The following is a 24,581-nucleotide window of genomic DNA, read 5'->3' as shown; positions in this document are numbered from 1 at the left end:
GCTGCCCATGTTCAGTCTCTGGAGCTCCCTCCCTCCTGGACACTTTCTCCCCTGCCCCATCTCCCTGGGACTCAGGACCTGCCCAGGGAGAAGGGTCCCCGGCTTCACCCCTCCCCGCCCCCAGGCTCCCCCTCTCTGAGGGTGTTAGAAATGGTGACGTCCCGCCCGGCCTCGGGGAGCCCCGGTGCATCGCGGGGGGCTACGTGGACTACACGCAGTTCGGGGTTCGACAGCGACTCCCCGGGCCAGAGCGCGGAGCCGCGGGCCCCTGGGCGGGCGGGCGGGCGGGGCGGGAGGGTCGGGCGAGGAGACGCGGCTCCGCAGACACTCGGCGCGGAGGCTCCAAGCGCTCCTGGAGGCCCCGCGGGGCCGCCGCAGCCAGAGCCGGGCCGGGGAGCAGCGCGGGCCGGGGCGGGTCACCGCTCCCGCCCCACCCCCCGCCCCGAGTCTCGGGGCCCCGTGACCCCCGAGGCCGTGGCCCCTGCCAGGCCCCTTGACCAGGGAAGAGCCCGCGGGACTTTCCCCCTTTAGGTTTTAAGTTCAGGATTATTCAGGGCGGGAGATCGGGTGCGGGCGGGAGACCACGGGGTGACTGAAGGGCGGGGCTGAAGAGGGGCTGCGGGGCCTTTGATCTCCCTGAGGCGCGCACCCCGCAGGGAAATGGAATCATGGTGAGGAAGCGCCCCCTTCTGGCCAGAGAGGGAGCTGTCGGCCACGTTTTCCAGCTCTGGGATGGAGACTGGCCCGGAGGCTCCTACTTTTTCTGAAGGATCATTAAGGAATCGAATTTCTCCTGAGAAAGAGGGGAGACCACCCTGAAATCACCCTTCACAGGATCCACAGCAGCCATCGTAGGAACAATGAGTTTCTCTCTCGAGATGTTGTTTTTTGGTCAGAGAGCATTTTTGGAGATCTCCCTCCTGCCTGTCTGTGTCATCACCCTCCACCCAAGTCAGCAGCAAAATGCTCAGAGACCTGCATCCCACCCTGGGCTCTCACCTGCTATCCCGGACTCCCAGACCAGGCTGATTTCTGGGGTTTGTGCTTCCTCCCTCCAAGCATACTGTTCTGTCCACTGGAGGATGGTCACAAGAGGCTGCTTCAGTGTCCATGGAGGAAACACATGGTATGAAATTTCCAATTCTTCCAACTGAGGCCCCCAAAGGGCACATGTGACCCATCACCCCATTTCTGAGCATGAGGTCACCCTGAGGTGCTGGGCTCTGGACTTCTACCCTGTGGACATAACCCTGGCCTGGGCGAGATGGGGAGGACCTGACCCAGGTCATGGAGCTGGTGGATACGAGGCCTGGAGGGGACAGAACCTTCCAGAAATGGGCAGCTGTGGAGGTGCCATCTGGAGAGGAGCAGAGATACACGTGCCATGTGCAGCATGAGGGGCTGATAGCACCCCGAGTACTGAGATGGTGTAAGGAGGGGGATGTGGGCACATGGCTGACTCAGGGGCATCAGAAGCCCTTCTGGAGACCCTCAGAGGGTCAGACTGAGGCCTCAGGTTCAGGGTCTGACCTTCCCTTACCTTCCAGTGCCACCTCCTCAGTTCTCCATCCTTGCCGTGGTCCTCATTTCCGGCTCGGCTTTCTTTGGAGGTGCTCCTTGGACAAAAGGTGGCTTCATGTGTGAGGGGGTAGAAGAAGTGCTCAGGTAGGGAAGGGAGTGGGGGATCTTATCCACTGGGGACTTTCATGTCCCAGGGAGAACTTGCCCTGCCTGGTTAATGGGAAGTACCATCCACACACGTGTGTTGCCCAGAGGGCATTTGGTCCAGTCCCCCCTCACCTCCTTTCTTCATTTTTCTGAGTCCTGACCTGGGTCTTTACTCACAGTTCTGGAAACTTCCCTGTTCTGCAGGACTAAAAGATTCCTTTAGGCTTCTCACCTGACTGCTCCCTGGTCTCACATGATGTTTCTTCCCACAGGAGGACAAGGAGGAAGCTACACTCAGGCTACAGGTAGGTGTGGATCAGGGGTTTGGTCCCTGAGCCCCTGGGGACAGTGTAGATGGAACCCATGGGGGAGTCACTTTCATTAGTTCCTCCCCCGGTGTCATCTCTGACCAAGTTTTGTTGTGTTCTCCCCCAGGCAGCCACAGTCCCTGTGCTCCGAAGTGTATCTCAGTCCCTATAGGTGAGACCCTGGAGGACTGCAGTGGGGGTGGGGGTTGAGGCAGAGAGGCTGGGACTAGGTGATGGGGATGCTTTCAGGAGGACATCTTGAGAATGCAGTGGACCATTGATAATGTTAACACTCAGGTCATTCACCTGAATTTCTTCATCATTTTTTTTCACAGTGTGATACAGCCTTGTGTTGGCCTGAGTGTTACAGGATTTCTTTTTGCCCACATTTTCTGGCTTTATGATCTCCTGGTTTAAACCTTCACACCTGTGAGAATGGCCCATATCCAAAAGACCAGAAACTCAAGTGCTGGCAAGGATGTGGAAAAAAGGGGGCAGTCCTGCATTGTGTTTGGATAAAGACTGAGCCAGCCCTTATGGAAACAGTACGGAGGTTTCTTAAAAGAGTGAATGTGGTTCTGCCATTGGACCCAGCAATTCTACACTGAGGATCTCCTCACAGAGGATAAATACTCTCCTGTGAAGGGACCTGCACTCCCGTCACCACTGCAGCACTATTTACAGTAGCCAAGCTATGGGAACCTCCTACATGCCTCCAAAGAGGTGGGAAATGAAGAAGAAGCTGGGATTACGTGTATACATATATGTACATATACAGGTGATGCCAAAGGAGATGAACGTTGGGTTTTGGGGGAGGGAGCTGTCAGGGGTGAAGCTGTCAGCTGTCAGGATGTGCCACCACATCCTAGCAGGGGCGAGGGTGGGGGAAGGGTTACTACCCAGCTCCTTACACTTCAAGCCAACCATGAGATGTTCCTAAACCTCCTCCTTTTCTTCAGGTCCAATGCTTTTTCAGTCCTGCTCAGAAGCTGCTTCTCCATGGAACTGTATTTATTGAGGTGTTGTTCTGACACTCTTTACTCTGTGTGCAATTTGAATTATTCTGGGGCTTGACGTTAATTGACTTTCCATCATCTTATGTTGTGTATACTGTCATTCCTGTTACACACACACACACACACACACACACACACACACACTCTCCTCTCCTTGGGAACCAGATCCTCACTCAGCACTGAAGTTACTCTGACCCTCTGTCTCTGGTCCCCTCAGAGCCACCCTCTCTGCAGTGTCTCTACTCAGCAGTATCTGAGCAGCCCCAGGAGTCCCTGCACTTCCTGCCTCTGCCCTTGTGGGAAACCAGCCCCTCAGCCTAAATGACAGTGAGGAGGTGAAGGCAAAGTCCTGAGGTCAGTGACTGATGGAGGAGATAATTTACTTTTTTCTTTTCTTTTTCCCCTCTTTGTATTATTCAATTAAGGCTAGCATTGGTTTACACACTGCATGTGTTCAGAGGCAAGGGTCACACCTCTTCAAATGTTTCTTACCACATCACACCCACCCTAAGGGCACCACAGTCTTCATCATAGTCCATTGAGCCCTCGTCCTACTTTGTTCATACTCTTACTCCCAGACCATAACTTCAATTCTGCAGTCATATATATTGAGTCTATTTTGGTTTAGTTTCATCTGTCCCTGCTTTGTTTCTTTATATTCCAAATATGATTTAAATCATCCAGTATTTAACTTTCTCCTTCAAACTTATTTCACTTAGAATAATCCCATCCATATCTATCCTTGTTGCAAAGTCAGTATTTTTCTTTTTCATGGCTGAGTAGTATTCCACCGTGTATATATCTTGTGTTCTTTATCCCCTCATCTGCCATTGGGCACTTAGGTTGTCTCCATTGCTTGGTTATGGTGACAGTGCTACAGTGACTGTAGGAGGCGCATATTCCTCACAATTAGTGTTTTTACCTTCTTTGGATAAATACCAAGGAATGGGATGCTTGACCATGGGACAGGTCTATTTTGAGGAACCTTCTTTTTTTTTCCATAGGGGCAGCACCAATGTGCTATCCATAGAAAAGAGAGGTTCCAGGTTACTTCCCCACCCAAGGAAAGGTGGAGCTGAGCAGGGATGAGAAGCAAAGGAAGAGGAGGAAGACGTGGAGCAAGATGGGGAGAGGAGACTGGAGGAGGCGCATGGAGCAGAGAGACTTGTGAAGAAACCACACTTGCTTCTCACTTGGACTTGTGCCGGGGAATTGGGGACATGGAGAGAAACACGTGAAAGAGACAAAAACGTGGATGAGAGATTCATGGGGAGGCTGACAATGGCAGCTGTTATCTTGATGTGGATTTTGATTTTGTTCCTTTCCTTCCAGACTCACCTGGCCCCTCCTGCCCCTGTCCCATGGGTCTCTACCAGTAGGTGCTTTAGCCTTGTGGTAGGCCTTCGGGTCCCAGTGGGTCTACTTTGGGCCAAGCCTGTTTGGCTGGGCATTTACCCATGAGGGGACGGGTAGCTTTGGGTGCTTCACTTGGGAACTATTCTAACTATATTCTTTCTCTTCTCTTTCTCTATTGCACACTGATTCTCTATTTTATAGTAATTGTATTAAAGTTCTTTTCTACTGAAGGTCTTACGCTTTAGAGTATGTTTTGTCTTTATGCAGCTGATGGCAGATCCCATGTAGAGTGTGCAGGTTTGGGGTCCTGGGAACCTCTTCTTCTGCCTGCTAACAGGACCAGTCTCCATTCCCACCCATCATGTACTGGAATTCCTTTTCCTTCATACCCTTCAATGGGTCATTGTCACAAGTCTAAGGTGGTAACTTACTGTGGTTTTAATTAGCATTTTCCTGACAGCACATGACAAACATTTATCCATGTACCTATTGGCCACATGTGTGTCTTCTTTAGAAAAGTACCTATTTAGCTCCTCTGCCCCTGTTTTGAGTTGTTCTCTTGTTTTGGAATACTTTGTAGATTTTGGATATTAACTCCTTGTTGGATTGATGATGTGCAAATTTGATATTGTCCAATTTGATACTGTCTTTTCATTTTAACGATAGCTTCCCTCACTATGTAAAAGCTTTTTAGTCTGATGTGATTCCATTGGTTTCTTTTTGCTTTTGCTTCCTTGGAGCACAGAAGACATTAGGGGCAGTGAAAATACTCTGCATGATATTCTCATGATGGACACAGGTCATTATACATCTGTCTAACACCCACAGAGTGGACAGCACCAGAGTGACCCCTGAGAGAAGCCATGACTGTGTGACTATGACATGCGGGTCCCTCACTTGTAGCCCACGTGCCAGTCTGGTCTTATGACGTGATGTGTGAAGAGTTTTACAAATTGAGGAATGAAGTGTAATTTACTTTAGAAAGCATATTTCATGCTCATACAAGGACATTTAAATAACACTCAAGGATACGCATAAATCATTCCCTTCCACCCCCAACACCCCAGTCAGATATATATCTCCATGCTCCTGTCTGGGCAATAGTGTTTGTTTTCCCATCAGTAAAGGAGTTCAGGTCACAGAGTAGGGGGGAAACATTTGCAAATCACGAATCTGATAAAGGACTGAAACTACAAATAATGCCTAAAACTCAATGATCAGAAAGAAATAACCCAATTTTAATAAGGATAAAAATAATGTAATAAATGAACAGCACTTCAGCTGTAAAAATGTACAAAACTTCCATACAAACAGCAACTGTAGTCATAGAAAAGTAAAAATATGAACAAATGCTCAATATCACAGTTAAGAACAGTGACACCTTCACACCTAGGAGAGACTGAAAATGCAGATTCTGCACAATACAGGTGCTGTCCATGGTGTGCACAACAGGAGCCTCATCAGATTCACTGTAAAACATGCTTAGGGGCTGAGGGACCCGTTGGAGCCCTGGGCACTGCTGCTGCCTGGTTGGGAACAAAACAGAAACTGGTGAGAGATGAGACCAAAGGAGGGACAGATGAGGGTGACTCCCCCACAGAGTCCATTTATACTGGTCCCAGGGGCTCAGGGATTAAACCACTGATCCACACTTTCCTCAGTCTGAGTGTAGCTTCCTCCTTGCCCTCCTGTGGGAAGAAACATCGTGTGAGTCCAGGGAGCAGTCAGGTCAGAAGACCTAAAGGAATCTTTTAATCCTACAGAAGAGGGGAGTTTCTAGAACTGTGAGTAAAGACCCAGGTCAGGACTCAGAAAAATGAAGAAAGGAGGTGAGGGGGGACTGGACAAAATGCCCTCTGGGCAACACACATGTGTGTGGATGGTACTTCCCATTAACCAGGCAGGGCAAGTTCTCCCTGGGACATGAAAGCCCCCAGTGGACAAGATCCCCCACTCCCTTCCCTACCTGAGCGCTTCTTCCTCCACATCACAGCTGCAGCCACCGCAGCTCCAGTGAGCACAGCTCCAAGGAGAACCAGGCCAACAATGACGCCCACGGTGAGGATGGAGGACTGAGGAGGGGGCACTGGAAGGGAAGGGAAGATCATACCCTGAGACCTTATCCTGACCCTCTGAAGGTCTCCAGAAGTGCTCCTAATGGCCCTGAGAACAGCCTCTGTGCCCACGTCCCCCTCCTCACCCCATTTCAGGACTTGGGGCTCCAGCAGCCCCTCATGCTGCACATGGCATGTGTATCTCTGCTCCTCTCCAGAAGGCACCACCACAGCTGCCCACTTCTGGAAGGTTCCATCCCCCCCAGGCCTGGTCTCCACCAGCTCCATGTCCTGGGTCAGGTTCTCCCCATCTTGCTGCCAGGTCAGGGTGATGTCCGCAGGGTAGAAGTCCAGGGCCCAGCACCTCAGGGTGACCTCATGCTCAGAGGTGGGGTGGTGGGTCACACTTGTCTTTGGGGGATCTGAGGTGGTAAATCAGAAAACTAACTTTGTGTTTCCTCCACGGACACTGAAGAATCCTCATGAGACCATCCTCACAATGGACAAGACAACTGGTGTGGCAGAAAGAAGCATAAAATGTAAAAAACAGGCTAATCTGGGGGAATCTATGAGCTTCTCCTATTCCTTAGAAAGTTCTAGAATGAGGATGAAAACCCAGGGTAGGATGAAGCAGAGGGAGTGGAACACAGACGTTTTATTCCTGACCTGGGTGGAAGGTGAATGACACAGAAAAGCAGGAATCACATAACTGAAAATGTTCTCAGACCAGAAACAAGACTGAGAGAGAAACTCGTGGTTCTCAAACAGGCCCCTGGTCAAAAGGACCCGGTGACGTGTGATGTCAGGGACTGTCTGTCTTTCTCAGGAGAGACGGGACCCTTCCCTGTCCTTCAGGAGAAGCCGGAGTCTCTGGGAGTCTCTCTGGTGCAGAACATGAACCCCAGGGGAGCCCCCCTCTCGGGACTAGAGAGAGGACTCATTTCCCGCAGTGACTCCAGGCAGGGGGGGACCGGGAGGCCTCCAGGCCCCTCTTACCCGTGCGCTGCAGAGTCTCCTTCCCGTACTCCAGGAATGTGCGCAGCCACTTCAAGCACTTGTCCTCCACATAGTTTCTGAATCTCTCTGCCCGACCTTCCTCCTCCCACTTGCGCAGGGTGATCTGTGCCGCCATGTCCGCAGCGGTCCAGGAGCGCAGGTCCGGGTTCAGGGCCAGGTAATCGGCGCCGTCGTAGGCGACCTGACTGTACCCGCGGAGGAGGCGCCCATCGGGCCCCACTTCGCAGCCAAACATCCCCTGGAGGGTGTGAGAGCCTGTCCCAGGCCCCTGTCACCCCGTGATCACCCCGCGGTCACCCCGACCTCCCGCCCCACGCCGGGAATAAACTAAACAGAATGAAACTGGGTAAAAGTCCCGCGGGCTGTTCCCCGGCAGGTTGCAGAGAAGCCTGGAGGGGGAGACCCTGAGGGAACCCCGTCCGTGGGGATGGGGGTGCTGACCCGGCCCGGCCCCGCGCCAGCTCACCGGTCTCGCTCCGGTTGTAGAGGCCGCGCAGGGTGTGCAGCTGCGCTCGGGACCACAGTGCTTGGTCCCTTAGGATCCGCGTCTCCTCGTCCCACACCTCCTGCCCCAGCTGCTCCGCCCAGGGCGCCCGCGGCTCCGCACTCTGGCCCGGAGAGTCGCTGTCGAACCGCGCGAACTGCGTGTCGTCCACGTAGCCCACGGCCATGAAGCGGGGCTCCCCGAGGCCGGGCCGGGACATTGTGGTGTCGAGAGTCCTCATGGAGTGGGGGCCTGGGGGCGGGAGGGGAGACCCGGGCTATTCTTCTCCCATTCGGGGGCTCGAGTCCCGGGGGGCGCCCACGAGACAGAAAGTGGGTGAAAGACGAGTGACAGTGAAAAGCAGCTGCGGGACGAAAATTGCCGGGACTCGGGGGCCAGAGGAGGCTGGGGTCTCGGGGGACGGAAAGGGGCCAGGACGGGGCGGGGCCGAGGTGGGGGGACAACTAGGGCGGCGGCGAGGTCGCGCCTTTCCCACGCCCGCCCGCGCCCTCGCTCCCGCCTCTGGGAGCGCCCTGTCCCCTCCCGACCCGCACTCACCCGCCCGGGTCTCCCTCGGGGCCGCGGCCACCGCGAGCAGGAGCAGGAGGGCTGCGCCCCCCATCCCCCAGGACGCGCCCCCACCCGGGCTGGGGAGACAGAGTCCCGGCGGGCGGGGGCTTTGGTACGGGAGCCGCGGGGCTGCTGATTGGCTGCTCTGGAGACCTCCAGGCAATGGGGAGTGAGACCTGGGGTGAGTCCAGGCAGGAGGACCCGCCCAGGCTGTGACACGTGAAACTGGGGTGGTGAGGAAGCCCTGACAGTCACCTTCCCCCCACAGACAGCGCCTGGGGTACTGAGACTTTGAAAGCCACACCCCGACACCCCTCCTCTCCTGCACCAAAACCTTTGTCACACAGTCTCCCCGAGTCCTGGCCCAGAAACTGGGTCAGCGATTCTCAAAACATTTTTCTTTCAGGATGTCTCTACAGTCTCACAAATTATTACGGATCCCATGCATAATTTTTACGTGGGTTATAGCTTTAAATATTTACTTTACTAGAATAAATGCTTTTTAAGATGGTATTACTTCTTTACTTTAGAATATTAATAACCAATGTATGCTAACAAAGCATTTTTTAAAAAAGATTTATTTATGCATACAAGAGCTGCCGTGCAGGCCAGAGATGCTTGGGGTGAGAGAATTCACCAGAGACAGAGTGGGGAGCAAATCAGGCAGATGTACTGAACACAATGCTGAGGGGAGCAGCCGGCTAGACAGGAGAGGTCTGCTGCACCATGTGAGTAACTTCCTGGCCAGGGATTGAACTCATGCTGCAGTGGCTGCAGGTAGCTTCATAGGTTGAGTCTTAACCCCTTGCACCACCAGGAGACCCTAACAAAGCATTTTTCAGAAAATAACTTTCTGTCAATATAAGGATAATTAAAAGAGGGGAAATTTTACATTTTATATTGTTGTGTCATTTTTGCCTCATTAGAAGATCTTTTATTTTCATAGTTTCTTCTACATTTAATGTTTTGTTTGAAATCTATGAAAAAATATACAATCTCATGGAAATATGTAGGAATTTTAATATTTTAATAACCTTTTTAATATTAGCGTATTTTAATAACCTTTTCAGATTATGAATATTCAACTTTGTTACAACTTTCATACGAAATCATAACTATATAAGCAATATTTTCTCAAAGGTTATTTGCAAAGTGAAACCTGAAACCATGTCATTGAATATTTCCTATTCTGTTATATTAACTCCCTAGGCTTCTCTTGTATATTAATGGATTTTACAATTGTATGATTTTTAAAAAAAAGTTACCTATTGTTTCACTGCGTGTGATACAGCTATATAGTGTTAATAACACTGGGGTCAAGTTATCAAAAATCACATGTTTTATTTTTTACCACAGATCCCAAAAGAAAAATTAGTCCATACTGTAAGTTGTCAAGTTTATAGTGATAGGACACAATTTTCCATAATTCTGATTTTCTCTGGGAGTTTACATTTTATCAAGGCAACAAGTGGCATCAGTTGATTTTTAAAAGGGACAGACTCACCTTCATGTTCAGGAAAGTGTCTGCCAATTCAACTAGTCTAAGTAACCGTGGTTTTAGCCATTCCTTCCTTCAATTAAAAATGATATTGCCTAAAAGAAGAGGTGAATTCACTTCTTACATTTTTCCCTCTGGGACCCGGCCCTTTGGACTGTAGCAGACATGCCTTATGTGCACTTCCTTGTCATCATTTCAGACCTTTAAAAAATGTGGATTTCAGGATGATAAATAGAAAATACGCTTTTGTGATTTAACCAGGACATTTTGAAGTGACACTGGTCTGGATTTTTTTTCCTGCAAGAAAGTGGGGTGAACAATAACTACTATTGCAGTTGGTACTATAATTTCCATTTTTACTAAGTTTTACCTTAGCAAATGTCAAAATAGTGAAAGGTGAATGGTGTCTAAGAGATGTTATAAAAATAGTTTTGACCTCCTGGATCCCATGAAAGGTTCTGGGTGACCTCAACAGCTCCACAGACCTACTTTGGAAATGCTTTTCTCAGTGAACCAGGGAGAGTCTCTGCCATCTCCTTGGTTTGGATTTCCAGTTTCCTAAGTTTTTCTTAGAGCTTTGCCCCTGGACTCGCTGGAAGAGCACTCATTTCTCAGAGATGATGAGAAAGTGCTCAGTCTGAGAAGGGAGGTGGAGAGACAGGTGCTTCTTTTTGGAACTGGGACAGTTAGTGTCTGGAGGCACCAGACCCACTGATAATCTTTTTTTATTTTGTTTTTCACCTGCTTAATATGTATTTCCATCCAGGGACCTCACCTCATCTTTGAGAGAGATAATATTGGCCCCTTGATTTTATATGTGTTTAATGCATCTGACTTAATGCTCCCAAAGCATGAAGAGCTCTGCTGTCCAATAGAATATTCAGGAAGAAAGAAATGTTCTACATATGCACTGATCAATATGGTGCCTCTAACTGTTGAACACTTGAAGTGTGGCACAGGGTGCAGCAGGCTGCGCCTCCCATACTGTCTCTTGACAAGGTCTGGGCATTGGGGAGTCCCACTGAGACCCTCAGTAGGAGATACTTGTACGAACTAAAGTGTTTGTGTCTTCCTCACTTCTACCTCGCTCCACTTCCCTTCAGCCCTGCGAGAGAAACTTGGCCGATGCCGTCCTCTCCTCTCTGAGACCCCTGACACAATTTCTAGCTGGGGCTGGTCTCCAGCAACAGGGAGTGGAAAGGAAAAGCATCTGCTTTACAGTCTCCAGGGTGTGGTCAAGTGGCTGCAGAGAGAGGCTGTGGGGAGAGAAGATGGCGCCTCAGACACAGGGCAGCTCCAAGGCCTCCTCTCCTCTCCTTCACTCCCCCCACCCCAGCCTGCAGCTAGGGCTGCTCACAGGGCATCTCATCCCCTCCCCAGTGATGCTCAGACAAGGAGAGTGGCTACTATAAGCTCGCTAGACACTGGGAATGGGTGCCCTTTGTAGAAAGACAGGGTCGGGGTCACCAGTAGAGTCCCACAAAGTCCAGGACCCCTCCCCTTGTGTTGGGTGTGAGACAGATAGGTCCATATATTGTGTTCCAGTCACACTGGCAAGGGAGTGATTAAGCCCAATAGACCCCTGTGAGCAAGAAGACTGTTCATCACCCACGGCTAGAGTTTAAGAGAAGGGATGCCTCCTGTAGATAGGGGTTGGTGTTGGACACCGCCTTCCTGTTGTGGATGGGAACTTCCTCTTTGTCTTGAAAAAGGGTGCACCTCTCTTCTGCATGCTAAAGTTGAAACCAATTTTCAGGTGCAGTCTTCTCTGGTTGCACCTGTTGCTTCTCTTACTTAGTAAGTCACTTAGACTTGAGTCTTGACATAGCCAATCAAGAGGCCAAAGTGCATGGTCCTGGTCTGACTGGAGGGCCTCCTACTTAGCTATGGGGATGCCCCTGCTTCGTCTCTGCACCGTTCTTGTGGGTACTTTTCTTTTATTGCTGCAGAAATCATAAAATGCTCTATCTCAATTCCATGGGACATGCCCTTGAGCTGCATTTTTGAAAACCAGCCCAATTGGCTCAGGCTCTAAAAAAAAAAAAAAAAAAAAAAAAAAAGCGTCTGTAAATACTTCCTGGCCCCAGTACAAAAGTACAAAACATCCAGCCCAGCATCCTGAGCTGTGACACTCCTCTCCAGCTAAACTGAACTCTCCCTTTGTCCACCTTGAGATACTATTTTGGTTCATTCTGTGGGAAAAAAATCTATTTCCTTGTATCTTCCTAATCTTGGTCATGCTGATAGACCAAGAGAAATCAACCTCTTGCATAAATACCAGGGGTGACATAAGAGGTGACTGTGTCTTTCCTGACAGTGAATCTATAACTTATATTGTCTCATCAATAATTTTTAAGGGTCTGAAATTCTCGGGATGCAAGGAACATACCTCAACATCATAAAGTCATATATGACAAGCCAACAGCCAGTATCATTTTCAATGGCGAAAAGCTGAAAGCATTTCCATTAAGATCTGGAACAAGACAAGGATGTCCACTCTCACCACTGCTTTTCAATATAATACTGGAAGTCCTAGCCAGAGCAATAAGACAAGAGAAAGACATGCAAGAAATACAAATAGGAAAAGAAGAAGTCAAACTGTCACTATTTGCAGATGATAAGATAACATACATAGAGAACCCAAAAAATTCACAGAAAAACTAATTCAACTAATCAATTAGCTCAGTAAAGTGGCAGGATACAAAATCAACATGCAAAAGTCAGTAGCCTTCCTATACACCCACAATAAATCTGAAGAAGAAGAAATAAAAAAAAATCCCTTTTATTATTGAAACAAAAAAAAATCAAATACTTGGGAATAAATCTAACAAAAGAGGCAAAGAACCTATACAAAGAAAACTATAAAATACTGTTAAAAGAAACAGAAGAAGACACAAAGAAATGGAAACACATCCCCTGCTCATGGATTGGAAGAATAAACATTATTAAAATGGCCATCCTACCAAAAGCAATACACAGATTCAATGGTATTCCAATAAAAATTTCAATGTCATTCTTCAAAGAAATAGAACAATTGTTGATGAAATTCATATGGAAACATCAAAAACCCCAAATAGCCAAAGCTCTCCTGAAAAAAAAAAAAAAAAAAAGAAAGGAATGGAGGCATCACACTCCCAGACTTCAAACTATACTACAAAGCCATAATCATCAAAACTGCATGGTATTGGAACAAGAACAGACACACAGACCAATGGAATCGAATAGAAAATCCAGAAGTAAATCCACAGATTTATGGTCTACTAATCTTTGACAAAGGAGCAAAGAATATGCATTGGAGCAAAGAAAATTTGTTCAATAAATGGTGCTGGTAAAACTGGGTCGCTACATGCAAAAGAATGAAGCTTGACCACTACCTCACACCATATACAAAATCAACTCAAAATGGATTAAAGAACTAGACATAAGACCTGAGACAATAAAATACATAGAAGGAAATATAGGCGAAACACTACGTGATATGCACATCAAAGACATCATTACAGACACATCACCCAAAGCAGTGATAGTGAAGGCAAAGATCAACAGCTGGGACTACATCAAATTAAAGAGTTTCTGCACAGCAAAAGAGACAATAACAAAAACAAAGAGAAACCCCACCGACTGGGAGAACGTTTTTGCACACAACACTAATGATAAAGGACTCATCACAAAAATCTACAAAGAGCTGATGAGACTCAACAAAAACAAAGAAAATGATCCAGTCAAAAAATGGGCAGAAGAGCTAAAAAGAAACCTCTCTGAAGAGGAAATGCAAATGGCCAACAGGCATATGAAAAAATCTTCAACATCACTTGTAATCAGGGAACTGCAAATCAAAACTACAATGAGGTACCATCTTACACCAGTGAGAATGGCACATATGAAAAAAACTAGCAACAACAAATGTTGGCGAGGTTGTGCAGAAAAAGGAACTCTTTTGCACTGTTGGTGGGAGTGCAAACTGGTCCAACCACTATAGAGAGCTGTGTGGAGATTTCTGGACCTGCTAAACGTAGAACTTCCATATGATCCAGCAATTACACTCCTAGGTATTTACACAAAGGACACAGAAACATCAATTCCAAAGAGCACCTGCACCCCTATGTTTATAGCAGCACTATTTATAATAGCTAAGCTTTGGAAACAACCCAAATGCCCAAAAATAGATGACTGGGTCAAGAAGATGTGGTACATATACACCATGGAATATTACTCAGCACTCAAAAAAGATAAACACATGCAATTTGCAGCAACATGGATGGAGCTGGAAGGGATCATGCTCAGCGAAATAAGCCAGAAAGAAAAACAAAAATACCGGATGTTCTCACTCATAGCAGGAATCGAGAAAACTTAAATAAGGGACCAGGAAAAAGAATAACTATAAGAAAGAAAATATCAAAATCGACAAACAGCTATGAACCAGAGGCACTCTATGGCGGGTGGGGGGCAGGGAAAGGAGGGCTTGGGGTCAAAATAAGGGGGTTGTAATTGTATGGGGAATATAAAAAATAAAATTAAAAAAATAATAATTTTTAAGGGTCTCCCTGGTGGCACAGGCGGTTGAGCAACAGCACTGTGAAGCTGTCCACAGCCTCTGCAGTGCGGGTTAGATCCCCATCGGCCTTGGAGCAACCCACATGCCCACATGGCATGGCAGACCTCTCCTGTCTTGCCCGCTGCTCCCCTCAGCTGTGTATTTTGTCAGTCTGCCTGTTCTGTTCCCCGCTCTGTCTTTGGTGAATCCTCTCACCCTCTCACGCATCTGGCCTGTTCCCTGGTTCTTGTATAAATAAAATAAATATTTAAAAATAATAATAAGAGGGCCTTCCCAGTGGCGCAGCGGTTGAGCACTGAATTGCGAAGCTGCCTACAGCCTCTGCAGTGCTGGTTCTATCCCTGGCTGCTCCCCGGCCACCAGAGGAGGGCCCCACTTGGCGCGCAGACCTCTCCTGACGCCTGCTGCTCCCCTCAGCAGTGTGCTTCAGTCCTTCTGCCTGCTCTGCTCCCGGCTCTGGATCTGGTGAATTCTCTCACCCTCCCGTGCTTCTGACTATGCCCAGTGCTTGTGTAAATAAATAAATAAATAAAATCTTAAAAAAAAAATAATAATTTTTTAAAAGGTGGAGGGAAAGTAAATGATTGAGGGGACCTTTTGTTTCAACCTACCACATTCATTAAGAAAAACTCCTTGTGCTTAATAGCACCAAGTCTCAACACCCTAACATGGAAACATAAATACAAGATTCAGGTGGTGCCTGGTGTCAGGAGTGAGCTCCGTGTTCCATACTGGTCTGGAAATGACCGCTTGTCATACTTTGTTCACGGGGAAGCCTTAGTATGAGAGCAGTTCTGCCATAATCTAGTATTGACTGTGCAAATGACCCACTTCACAGCAGGTGTAATGACACTGTCATCGCCCTACACACAGGAAGCTTCTTCTATGGTAATATTGTCAAATATTACATTTTACCAATGAATAAATAAACTGGAATTTATAAAAAAATATCCATACTACCATGATTCAGTCCAGATGTGGTATTATTTAACTAAAGATTTTGATGGTTTTTATTTTTAAAAGCATTATGTAATAAGCGTAGAATTATGTGAATATAAGTGAATTTAGAAAGGGAAACTTGATGGTCAGGTAGTATATTTGGCTGCTGGATTTTTAACTAAACTGTGCTTTTGCTATGTTTCAAAGTGAAAAACCTATCCTTTTCTATAAAAGGAAATAATTGACAAATATTTAGGCTTGTCACTGAAGTTTGGTTTGGATTTCATAATCTTTTCTCTGAGTAAGATGTGTTATCAATGGAACTTTTTGGACAGAGTGACATGGTGCAACTTCTCTTCAGAAGCCTCAGTCTGGCTGCTGTGCAGAATCAAGAGGTGAAGGTGAGAGGTGGAAGATAAATGTCGGAAACTAGCACACATTCTAGGATGGAAAATTTGGTAGCTTTTTGGGGTGTGATCAGGAAAATAATAGGAAGTCATTGGAGCTGCATATTTTTAGAGACAGACTTTAACATCTGGGGTGTGAGAAAGGGGTCAGGAGGCCACCCAACATTTCAGACTGTGAAGTAGAGATATGAAGGGCTTGACACTATCCCTGGATGGATTTCTCACTCATTTGATACAAATTTACAACAGAAATTATTCAAGTAAAATTTACTAAAGGCATTAATAGATATGTGTGAATGTGTGTATGTTTGTATATAATAGTATAGTGTGTGACACTGACTCCAGACCCCTGTGGCTTACCCAGCTCTTTCCTGCCCCCTGAGTGCTGGGAAAATGGGGCTTTGTTGGTGGAGCTGCCCCAGGGGGCACAGCCAGAGGCCAGTGGGAGCAGGAGTCTGAAAGGACTGGCAGCAGCAGTGGTGGTTTCCTGCCCTGGCACCCTGAGTGTGCAAGTGGGAGCTGGTGGGCACAGCTCTAGAGAGAGTGGCAGAGGGGGGTTTCCTGCCAGGGGTCAGGCAGACTTCAGAGGGCCCCTCCCCCTGAGCAAGCCAGGTTTAAGCAAAGAACCCCTAGGGTTTAGGCTCCTCCTCCCCTGCCCCCCCAGAGGAGCTGCTTCTGGGCAGCCCCAAAGCTGCCCTGCAGTGGGTGCCACAAGACAGCTTCACTGAGGCCACATCCCTGGGCTAGGCATGAGAGCTGGGGGGCATCAGCTGGGTTTGAATGGAACCCCACCCACTCTGGCAGGCTGCAGGAGGCCACTGTTGAGGACAGGGCCCAGTCCTCCCTGACAGCTGTGCCCACTGTGCAACCAGCAGCGGGAATGGCAGTGGTTGACAGTATGTGGGCACTTTACCACCAGCCACCATCAGTGTCTTCGACAAAGGTGGCAGCCAATCTGACAGCAGAGCCTCTCTGTCCCCACTACACCACCCCAGGGCATGTTGCCCACTGGGGTACAGCAGCAAGGTCACCTTTGAGACCTGTCATTGCTGCTGACTGTCCGGCACCACCTCATGGTGCTGTTGCCTTCTTCTTGTCCCGTGGTGTTAAGACGGTGGCTGTGCCTGCTGGGGTGTCTCCTCAGAGGTGAGCACCTCCTGGGAGCACCTCCCGCTGCCACTGTGAGTTGGAGCCTGGCCCAATGCTTGCAGCTATGCCACCAGCTCCAGGCCCTCCCTGATGGGACTGTACCACCCTACATGGGCAACCTTATTTAGGACTATTGGACACTGCGGACACTAACTGGGGTGACATAGCTGGTCACGGAAGCCTTAGAAACTCTTTATTTCCCTGCTCTCCTGTATGTTAAAGAAACCTCATTGTTGTTCTCTGAGCCTGAGTGGTTGCAATTGAGCGCATGGGTGAGAACCACAGACAGTGCCCTGTGCTTTACCTCAGCTCTGTCCTTCTGAGAGGGGGTCAGGGAGGAGGGGCCCATACCTAGGACAGGAACCTGCACACACACAGGCTGCACGCACACGCTATATGACTCATGATCTGTTTTATTTGAACTAAAGCTCTTGTTTGACACTGAGATTCCTGCCCTGCTGATGCCCCAAAGAGGAGGAGGCTGGACACTGATTGCCTCTGATGTACCAGGGTCAGGATTACGGGGAGGCTGACGACAAGTTCTGGGGCTGAACAGGATGGACACTGGGAGTGTCAGCTGTGATATTGGGCTGTTCTGATGGACTGTTTGCTCAGAACATGAAGGTTTCTCAGAGCAGAGAGCACCAGGAGGACACACAGGAGAGACGTGTGGAGAAGCTGCCTTGCTTCTTGGCTTTGTACTTGGAACTGGGAACTTACGTTATAGGGCAGCCCCAATACAAAACGGGGTGCCTGACTGTGGGTCCTCACCTGCGCGCTTAAAAGGACTTATCAGTACTCTACTGCAGGCACACACGAAAGGTTAATAAAAGGTTTATTTACAAGGGAAGGGGAAATGAGGAAATGTACAGCTCAGGGAGAAAAGTGGGAGACAAAGTTTTAAATGCGTCCTACCCGATCCGCGGATCTGGAATCCCAACTGGCACTCTGAGAGCTGGCCATGAGCCAGGAGCCAAGAAGCCAGGAGGCGAGTGACAGAGCAAGAGACCCCAAGGCCCACATGTTTGGTTTTTCTACCCAACCTGGCTGCTTAACTCCACCCTCAGGTCCCAGCCACCTTCCCTTTGGTGGTGCTGGGATTTGTCTTTCCCAATGTCCTGATGACTTTGGTCTGGAGTCGGGGTGGAGTCCACAAAGCCTGTGTGGGATTAGCTCAGAACATCCCTTCCCACTAACACTTAGAGATATAGAAGGAGACGCCTGGAAGAGACACCGTGATGGCCTGAGTTGGATCCCTAGCCAGGTAGCTGACCCCCATGGCGCGGCAGACCTCTCCTGTCTTGCCTGGTGCTCCCCTCAGCAGTGTATTTCAGGAGATCTGCCTGTTCTGTTCCCTACTTTGTCTCTGATGAGTCCTCTCACCATCGCAACCTCCACCACCTCTGGCCTTCACTCCAGCTCTTCTACACATAAATAAATATATCTTAAAAAAGTGTTTGTTTTCACAAATCCAATAAAGTTCTGTTTCCCCTTTTCTTTAATAGATAATTGGAAATATGGGTATTTTACCAAGGTTTTGTCTGGGATGATGTGTTTTTGTTGTAGAGCAACCCCGATACAAAACGGGGTGCCTGACTGTGGGTCCTCACCCGCGCGCTTAAAAGGACTTATCAATGCTCTACTGCAGGCACACGTGAAAGGTTAATAAAAGGTTTATTTACAAGGGAAGGGGAAATGAGGAAATATACAGCTCTGGGAGAAAAGCGGGAGACAAAGTTTTAAATGAGTCCTACCCGATCCGCCGATCTGGAACCCCAAAATGGCGCTCTGAGAGCTGGCCGCCAGCCAGGAGCGGTGAAGCCGGGAGGCGAGCGATCGCGAGCCAGAGAGAGCCCTAGGCCCACGTGTTTGGTTTTTTATATCCAACCTGGCTGCCCAACTCCACCCTCAGGTCCCAGCCACCCTCCCCTTGGTGGTGATGGGATTTGTCTTCCCCAATGTCCTGATGGTTTTAGTCTGGAGTGGGGGTGGAGTCCACAAAGCCTGTATGGGATTAACTCAGGACATCACTTCCCCCTAACAATTCTCCCCTTTCACTTTTTGCCACCATTTCCATGGTGATGAAGATCAAACATATGGATGCTGGGATACAGTCTCAGATGAAAGTTTTCCAGGGTTCCAGTCTGAAAGAAAACGAATCCCTCCAGGTATTGTCCATTGTGGAAAGCAAAAGTCCTCCATTCCTGGAAAAACAGTTCATCAGTCCCAGCCGAAAGAAAACATCTGGAGGCATTAGCCAGAACAAGACAGCAGATATGTCAAGATCACAGGAAAAAAAATGTTAAAATGGTTCAACTTATGCAAAAATGAATTCTCTCAACCTTGATCCCAAACTTTAACAGCATAGCAAAAGTTTGCAATTAAGTCTACTTTTAAACCATTTTGCCTATTTTTGCATAAAATCACAGGGCAGAATAACTAAGCAGCAATTTTAGCTGGCTTTGTTGAAATACTCCATATAGGATCAGAGCGAACCATTGGCATCCGGTCAATGTAGGCTTCAGGTACAAAGTTAGTCTCATCAGACTCCACCTGGGCTTTCCTCTTCTCGAGGGTACCAGGGCATTTTCGTTGGCCGGGTTGTCCAGTCCTGCCAATGGAGGCAAGCTTCCTCACCTTCTTTGGAGGTCTCTGGAACCCTACAAACAAGGCAAACAGGTTCTCCTCTTCTTGGTTCAGCTCTGTTTCAACTTTCTGGAAGAACTCCACACAAAGCCACACAATGAAACTTATGTCCAATTTTTTTCAGTTTAAACAAAATCCCTATGGAAGTTATACAAAAACAGACTCTGAGATAAGTAGTAAAAGATTACTACCACTATTTTTATGCTGTGTTGGTATCAAGGGGAGAGAAAATGCAAATACAAGTTAGCTTTGTTGGAAAAAAAAAAATTACAACCTTGCTGCAGATCCTGGTCACCAAAACAAGAAAACTTTGTGGATTTAGAGCAAAATGCAAAAAAAATCATCAGTATTATTATGTCAAGGAAAACTTAGTAAATATGAGGCGTATGTCCAAGTCTATTCAGTCCTTAGTAGAAAAGTTTTACTCTCAACAGTTCCATCAATAGGAATCTGTTGAGACCTTTTCTCCCTATATTTTCAGAAACAATTTCTGTAGATGTGAAACAATTGAATTATATAATATTACAAGGTGACAATCACCATTGACAATTTACATACATACCAGATACTGCTGTTAACATTTTGTACATACCAAAGTTTTACCATTTTCCCAAGTGACAATGCTTCCCTTCCAGTTTTACTTCATTAGGTAAAATCCAAATAGAAAAAAATTCATCTAATGCCTTTCCCAGGAGGAAAGGGAGAAACTTTGTGGAGTGTCTCAGGAGCTCTACTGAGGTTCCACAAAATTTCCTTGCATCAGCCAAATGACAGGCTACCAAATTTGTACTTGAATTTAGATTTCTGGGAAGCTTTGCCATAAATATCAGAAAAATAACAGAAACAACAATGTTCAATCTCTATGAAGGCACCGGCTTAGTTCAGTAGCACAATGTTGACAATCAAACCATAACCTTTAGTTTTTTTCTCATAACTGGAGACTCTCTTTTTTTTTTTTTTTTTTTTTCAACGTCTATGGGCACCATGTATACCAATTAGTCAATCACTTGAGGTCAAGACAAGGACACAAGGAAAGGACATACAGACATACAACATATAGACACAAAGAGCTCATTAGTTACCATTTATCACGCGTGGGATATCTCATGCAACTGCAGTTTCACTCATTGGCCAAAGTAACAAAAAGAAAGCAGAGAAAAAAATCTCAAAGGTAAAAAAAAAAGCAGAAAGTTAAAAAAATAACAAAATCAAAATCAAGATTGAAAACCTTTCTGTGTAAAAAAAAATAGTGGCACCATATGCATGATCCTAGATGTTATTTCACGTCTCCTAAACTTTGAAAAGAAGAAGATTGGTTAGAGCATGTTAGTTTTCTCAGGGTTTCTTCAGGAAAAAAAAATGAGTCCTTGGGTATCCTGTAACAATAACTGGAAAAGAAGTCAGTAACATTCAAGTTTTTGTCTGTTTCTTAAACAAATACCTCAAGTCCTCAATGGGTTCACAAGACCAGTGGGACTTCGTCTCTGGGTCAGTTCCTCCTGGGGCTTTCTTAACTCTGGAATGATGTACCCAGGGTTTTATGCCTGCAAGTTTCAGAGAAGTATGTGTGCTCAACAAGACATCATAGGGACCAGTCCATTTTTCTGACAGCTGGTTTTGAGCATCCCCGCTCTGCCAAGTCTTCAGTAAGACCTGATCTCCAGGTTTGAAGGGATGCAATGGTTGATCAGGAGGCATAGAGATCCTTGAGGTTGCAAAGTTATGAATCACTGCCAGAACCTCCTGGATGTGTTTCACATATTGCGTGATCCGGCAATCTTGTGTTATTTCCGGACTGGCTTTCAGAACTGAGGCCTGAAAAGGTCTTCCAAACACAATCTCAAAGGGGCTTAATTGTAGCCCACTTCTAGGTGCCACTCTTATGCGGAGGAGGGCAAGGGATAGTACCTGGTCCCAACGAAGTTGTGTTTCTTGGCACAGTTTTGCCAAGGTTTTCTTCAAGGTGTGGTTCATCTTTTCTGTTTGCCCGGAAGACTGCGGTCTCCAAGCAGCATGCAATTTCCAGTTTATCTGTAACGCACTGCTTACTGCATGGGTGACGTCAGAGACAAATGCCGGCCCATTATCACTCTGGATAGAGTCCGGCAACCCAAAGCGAGGAATTATCTCTTTCAGTAGCTGTTTGGCAACCTCGGAAGCTTTTTCCGTCTTTGTGGGAAATGCTTCCACCCATCCCGAGAACGTGTCGACAAAAACCAAGAGATATTTGAAATTGCCTGTTGTTCTAGGCATTTGTGTGAAGTCCACCTGCCAGTCCTCAAAAGGACACTTGCCCCGATATTGAACCCCAATGGCTTTAGGGTGGGAGTTAGTCTTGGGGTTATTCCTGGCACATAATTCACAACCTCTGCTGATCCGTTGTGCTATTTTGTGTAAATATGGGCCCTTCAAATATGGGCGCACTGTTTCTAATAAGGCATCTCTCCCATAGTGAGATCCCTCGTGAAGATGTTTTAGCACCGGATATACCAGGGCCTCCGGGAGGAGTATCATCCCATGAGAGTTTACTCTCCAAGTAGAGCTGGGATCAAACTCAGTAAATCCCCATGCACGAGCTCTCTCCTCATCCCGCTCGGTGTATTCAGGAGCATACTGAGTCAGGTCCACAAGAGGGATGAGTGCACCCTGGAGGGCAGAATGGGCAGAACGGGCAGCGGCCTTAGCCACCCGATCGGCTTCCCTGTTGCCCTTTGCCATGTCAGACCCACCCTTTTGGTGGCCAGGACAATGCATCACGGCAACAGCTGATGGTAAAGCTACTGCCTTTAACAGGGCCAGGATTTCTAATGGATGTTTGACATCCTTGTTACTGGCAGTAAGAAGTCCCCGCTCCTTCCAAATGGCCCCATGCATGTGGAGAATCATAAAAGAGTACTTGGAGTCGGTAAATATATTGACTCTTTTACCTTTCGAGAGTTCCAATGCACGGGTCAGGGCTATTAATTCAGCTTTTTGCGCTGATGTACCTGCCGGAAGAGCCTTGGCCTCCACGGTGTTCTGGAGCGTCACCACTGCATATCCAGCACATCGACGGCCTTGGTCCATGAAGCTGCTGCCATCTGTAAATAGCTCCCACTCTGGGTCTGGCAGAGGCTGGTCAGTTAGATCTGGTCGGCTGGCATACACTGTGTCTATGGTTTCTAAACAATTGTGGATTAAAGTGTCATCCTCAGGTCCATCTGCATTGCTTGGAAGCAGTGTGGCGGGATTCAGGGAGTTAGAAACCTGCAGCTTCACATTAGGATTGTCTAACAGAGCTGCTTGATATTTTCCCATTCGCCCGGCAGTCAACCAAAGTCCACCCTTCTGCTCCAGCAATGTCAAGACCTGATGTGGCACACACACAGTGATGGGCTGACCCAATGTAAACTTCTCTGCCTCATGTAGGAGGTCACAAGTGGCAGCCACAGCACGCAAACATGGAGGCCATCCCTTGGTGGTGTGGTCCAATTGTTTGGACAGATATGCAACGGGCTGCATTTCTGGTCCCAACAATTGGATTAGTACTCCAAGGCCAACACCCTGTCTCTCATGTACATAAAGTTTGAATGGCTTCCTAAGATCTGGAAGCCCTAATGCTGGTGCTGAAATCAACTTTACTTTTATTTCTTCAAAGGCCTTTTGACATTCTGAGGTCCAAGACAAAGGTTCAGAGTCCAGGCCTTTGAGAGCATCGTACAAGGGTTTTGCTATTAATCCAAAGTTAGGAATCCAAATCCTGCAAAACCCAGCCATACCCAAAAATCCACGCAACTGTCGCCGGTTGCTGGGGACTTTAAGGGCTGAAATTACTTGTTTCCTTTCTGTCATCAAGCTCCGTCTGCCTTTCCTAATTTCAAACCCCAAATACGTCACCGTTTGTTTACAGATCTGTGCCTTTTGGGGTGACACCTTATAGCCACATTCTGCCAGGTGGTTCAGTACCACTATGGTATTTTCCAGACAAGATTTGTAGTCTGGACTTGCAATCAATAAATCATCTACGTATTGCAACAAGACGCCCTGGTTTAATTGAACCTTCCTGAGATCCCTGGCCAGTATTTCCCCAAAAATAGTTGGGGAGTTCTTAAACCCCTGTGGAAGCACAGTCCAGCAATACTGGAGAGTGCTCTTGGACTTAGGGTCTTGCCACTCGAAGGCAAAAAGCGGTTGATCCTGGACATCTATTGGGATACAGAAAAAGGCATCCTTCAGGTCTAATACCGAAAACCACCCAAAATCACCAGGTATGGCAGTTAATAAGGTGTAGGGATTAGGCACAGTGGGATGTAAATCCCGAACAATGTCATTAATGGCCCTTAAGTCTTGGACAAAACGGTACTCGCCTGTATGGGGTTTCTTCACTGGCAGAATCGGAGTGTTATACGGTGAGCGACAGGGCCGAATGAGTCCAGATTGAAGGAACCTTTTCAATACTGGCTCAATTCCCCTCAAGGCTTCCTCCTTTAAGGGGTATTGCTTCCTCCTCGGGGTTCTACTCCCCTCTATCACTTCTATCTTTACAGGTTCAGCATTTTTCGCACGTCCTGGGGTTCCATCAGCCCATACCCATTTACTTACTCTTTCAACAATTTCTGGAGGTAAAATTTCACCTTTCGGTGGAACATCTTGAGTAAGCAACATCTGGAACCGCAGAGCATGCTCTGGAGGCACCTGTAGGTGAAGCCTCTGATGTTTTGGTGAGAATATAATTCGTGCGTTGAGCTTACTTAAAAGGTCACGACCAAGGAGAGGGATTGGACACTCTTCCATGTATAGGAAGCTGTGCTGGAGCTGTGTGGTGCCTAGCCGGCACTCCAAAGGTTGCAGGAAGGGTGTCTGTTGTGACTTCCCTGTAACCCCAATGACTGCTGCAGTCTTTTTGCTCATTTTAGTTAATTTCGAATTCAAAAC

General features: G+C 47.5%; 1 protein-coding gene and 1 pseudogene across 2 annotated transcripts in view; one reads left to right on the top strand and one right to left on the bottom strand.

The window, feature by feature from the left end:
* Positions 1–24,581, top strand: part of LOC311188281 (HLA class I histocompatibility antigen, alpha chain G-like) — a 678,711-nt pseudogene that overhangs the window by 164,716 nt on the left and 489,414 nt on the right. The gene's annotated exons all lie outside the window — the stretch shown is intronic.
* LOC311167653 (class I histocompatibility antigen, Gogo-OKO alpha chain-like) lies at positions 5,831–8,123 on the bottom strand (the record flags this gene model as incomplete). The annotated part of the gene is made up of 5 exons (XM_084228718.1): positions 5,831–5,874; positions 6,315–6,434; positions 6,549–6,824; positions 7,399–7,674; positions 7,886–8,123. 5 exons carry the CDS (start codon positions 8,121–8,123, stop codon positions 5,831–5,833), a joined length of 954 nt encoding a protein of 317 aa, XP_084084844.1.

Source organism: Talpa europaea, assembly GCF_964194135.1.
Source record: "Talpa europaea genome assembly, chromosome: 2".
Taxonomy (NCBI): Eukaryota; Metazoa; Chordata; class Mammalia; order Eulipotyphla; family Talpidae; genus Talpa; species Talpa europaea.
Note: the sequence above shows the minus strand (reverse complement) of the source record. Positions and strands in the feature narration are given on the sequence as shown.